At 51.6% G+C, this 3,641-nt stretch overlaps 1 protein-coding gene across 1 annotated transcript in view; it reads left to right on the top strand.

Annotated features, from left to right (window-relative positions):
• Positions 1–3,641, top strand: part of PADI4 (peptidyl arginine deiminase, type IV) — a 71,361-nt gene that overhangs the window by 52,256 nt on the left and 15,464 nt on the right. Inside the window, exon 11 of the mRNA XM_011998463.1 lies at positions 2,737–2,891. Within this exon, the coding sequence (XP_011853853.1) occupies positions 2,737–2,891 (155 nt within the window). The remainder of the gene's footprint in view (positions 1–2,736; positions 2,892–3,641) is intronic.

Genomic DNA, 3,641 nt, shown 5'->3' with positions numbered 1-3,641 from the left:
AGGTTGTAGCAGGGGTGGTCAGGGAGGAGATGAGAGGTTGTAGCAGGGGTGGTCAGGGAGGAGATGAGAGGTTGTAGCAGGGGTGGTCAGGGAGGTGATGGGAGGTGGGAGGAGAAGCAGTCAGGGAGGAGATGGGAGGCGGTAGGAGAAGTGGTCAGAGAGGTGATGGGAGGTGGGAGAAGAGGCAGTTAGGGAGGAGATAGGAGGTGATGGGAGGTGGTAGGAGAGACTGTGGTCAGAGAGGTGATGGGAGGCCGTAGGAGAGGCAGTCAGGGAGGAGATGAGAGGTTGTAGGAGGGGTGGTCAGGGAGGTGATGGGAGGTGGTAGGAGAGGCTGTGGTCAGAGGTGATGGGGAAGGGACAGGATGACAGGATGGAGTTGGGCTTGTTGGCTACTGGTAAGGCCATTGTTTAGAAACTGAGAATCATCACAGGGTCTTAAACAGAGGAGGATTATGATCTGGTTTGTTAGAAAAGAGAACAAGCCCTGCTACGCGTTGTGTAAAGAGAGCAGAGGCAAGGGGGAGGGGAGTGGGCAGGTGAAGAATGCTGGGAGTGCAGGCAGGGCGTGGCCGGAGGAGGCGAGAAGCCATAAGATTCCAGCTATGTCTAGAAGGCGGAGCCAGCAGGACATTTGGATCCCCACTATGAGAGAGGCAAGCCAAAGCTGACAGCAAGGCTGTGACCTCTGTGGGTGGCAGGCACCATCCCTTGGAAGGGAAGGACTCTGGGAGGAGGAACAGGTTGATGGAGAATGAGGAGGTGGGAAGAGGGGGCCCAAAGTTCTGTTCAGGGTAAGTGGGAGATAATTGGTCAACATCCAAATGGGAAGTCAGGTGAGCCCCAGTACACATCTGACGTTTGGGAGGGAAAGGATGCCCAGAGATGCGAACACGAGGGTTGTCGGGTCAAGAATGGAATTCCATGAGACTCGGCAGGACCACTGAAGGGGCGAGTGAGGTTGGAGGTGAACCAGGATCCCCCAGAGTCCTGAAAGCCAAGTGCAGACAGAGTGCCGAGAACACAGGCATGACCAGCTGATTCAGGGGCTTCTGAGGGGGAAGGTGCGGGCCAGGCATTGCCCTTGGGGTTTGGCTGTGTGTTCCTGGAGACCTGGACAAGGAAAGCTTTGGTGGGCAGGGGAAGACAGGTTGGTCTGGGTTTTAGAGAGAAGTGGAGAGAGGAACTGGAAGTGTGGTTTTCAAATTTGTGGAATCAGGCTGGGTGCAGTAGCTCACACCTATAATCCCAACACTCTGGGAGCCGAGGCAGGAAGATTGAGCCCACACGTTTGAGACCAGCCTGGGCAACATAGTGAGACCCCATCTCTACAGGGAAAAAACAACTTTAAAAATTAGCCAGATTGTGATGGCATGCACCTGTGGTCCCAGCTACTGGGGCGGCTGAGGCGGGAGGATCGTTTGAGCCCAGGAGGTCAAAACTGCAGTGAAGAAGTACATTTGGAGATCACAGACCTTCTTGAGACCTACTCATCTTCCCAGAAACTCACACCTGGGCACACAATTTGGCGTCTACTCTCAGGAAGTTCATGGCCCCCATGAAGCCTCAGGGAATGGACCATCTATGTGTAGAAGGCTAGATGTACCCTCTCCTGGGAGGCGGGGGAGATGGGCGGTGGACTGAATAATGGCCCCTGTACATCCTAATCCTCCCAAATCTGATGTTTCCTTATAAGGTAAAAGGGACTTTGCTGAACGTGATTATGTTAGGGATCTTGCCATGGGGTGATTATCCTGATTTATCCTGGAATGGGGGAGGGCCTGTGATGATGGAAGCAGAGACTAGAGATCTTTGAAGGTGGAAGAAGGGGCTGCCAGCCAAGGCGGCTGTTAGAAGCTGAATAAGACAAGGAAATATAATAGATTCTTTCCTCAGGGCCTCCAGGAGGAACCAGCTCTGCTATCCCTGGACTTAAGCCCAGTGAAACTGATTCACACTTCTGGCCTCCAGAACTTTAAGAGGATAAATGTGGCTGGGCATGGTGGCTCATGCCTGTAATCCTAGCACTTTGGGAGGTTGAGGCAGGCAGATCACTTGAGATCAGGAATCTGAGACTAGCCTGGCCAACATGGTGAAACCCCATCTCTACTTAAAAAAAAAAAAAAAAAAAAAAAAGATGGGGGAGTGATAGCACTAGGAGATATACCTAATGTAAATGATGAGTTAATGGGTGCAGCACACCAGCATGGCACATGTATCCATGTGTAACAAACCTGCACGTTGTGCACATGTACCCTAGAACTTAAAGTACAATAAAAAACTATATTTTTATATATATATATATATACAAAAATTAGCTGGGCGTGGTGGGGCATGCCTGTAGTCTCCACTACTCAGGAGGCTGAGGAGTATTGCTTGAATCCAGAGGCGGAGGTTGCAGTGAGCTGGAGATCATGCCACTGCACTCCAGCCTGGGCAACAGAGTGAGACTCTGTCTTAAGGTGGAGAAAAAATGATGTTTTGCAGATTCGTTTTATGCCAAAGTTAAGGTTTCCCAAGCAGCTGGCATGCGTTAGCTAGTCCCTTTTCTTGTCCACTGAATGAACTCAACATTCCTTTAACATTCCACACATGATAACAGCACCTGCTATGTACCAGCTGCAAACGGTACTGAGTTACTTCCTGTGGCCAAGTTCATCTCTAAACTTGGACCCCCGCACCCTTCACCAGGGACCTCATTCCTCTAACTCTTGGCACTCCCTTCTTCTATCTCAGGGTCCAGATTTTGGCTACGTAACTAGAGGGCCCCAAACAGGGGGTGTCAGTGGGCTGGACTCCTTTGGGAACCTGGAAGTGAGCCCCCCGGTCACAGTCGGGGACAAGGAATACCCGCTGGGCAGGATTCTCTTCGGGGACAGCTGTTATCCCAGGTAAGGAGGGGAGTAACAGGAGGGGGCGGCCAGGACCCAGGGAGGCCGTGGAAAAGCAGAGGCCAGAGTGGAAGCCTCACCTACCTGCTTCCGACTCTAGAGGGCGCAACAGGCTTGAGGGAGTATGAGGGGAATCCAAGTACAGGGTGAGGAATGCAGGCTTTGGAGCCCATAGACCCAAGTTCAGTTCCAGCTCTGCCACTTACCCTCTTTCAGTCAGTGAATATTTACTGAGCATCCGGAATGTTCTGGGAGCTGGGAATGCAACCATGGACACGAAAGACAAGTCCTTACCACTACTCTAGTGGGGAAATAGATGATAGAAAAGTAGACAAGATAATTTCAAATAATGACAAAAACAAAAGAGAGGGGCACAGGAGGAAGAGGAAACGTTAGGGTGACCAGAAGGGCCTCTTTGGGGAAGGGGCTTTTGAACTGAGGCCTAATGACAGAAGGGACAGGGCCACATGGAGATCTGGGACAGAGAGTTCCAGGCAGATGAAAGTGCGTGTGCAAAGGCCCTGAGGCAGGAATGAGCTCCTGTGTGCAAGGCCAGGATGGCTAGAACTAATTGAACAAGAAGAAGAGTCTGGGCACAGTGGCTCACGCCTATAATCCCAGCACTTCGGGAGGCTGAGGTGGGTGGATTACCTGAGGTCAGGAGTTTGAGACCAGCGTGACTAACATGAGGAAACCCTGTCTCTACCAAAAATACAAAAATTAGCTGGGCGTGGTGGCACATGCCTGTAA

This window comes from Mandrillus leucophaeus, unplaced genomic scaffold (assembly GCF_000951045.1).
Source record: "Mandrillus leucophaeus isolate KB7577 unplaced genomic scaffold, Mleu.le_1.0 Scaffold571, whole genome shotgun sequence".
Lineage (NCBI taxonomy): Eukaryota > Metazoa > Chordata > Mammalia > Primates > Cercopithecidae > Mandrillus > Mandrillus leucophaeus.
The sequence above is the reverse complement of the archived record's forward strand: the minus strand, read 5'-3'. Positions and strand labels throughout refer to the sequence as shown.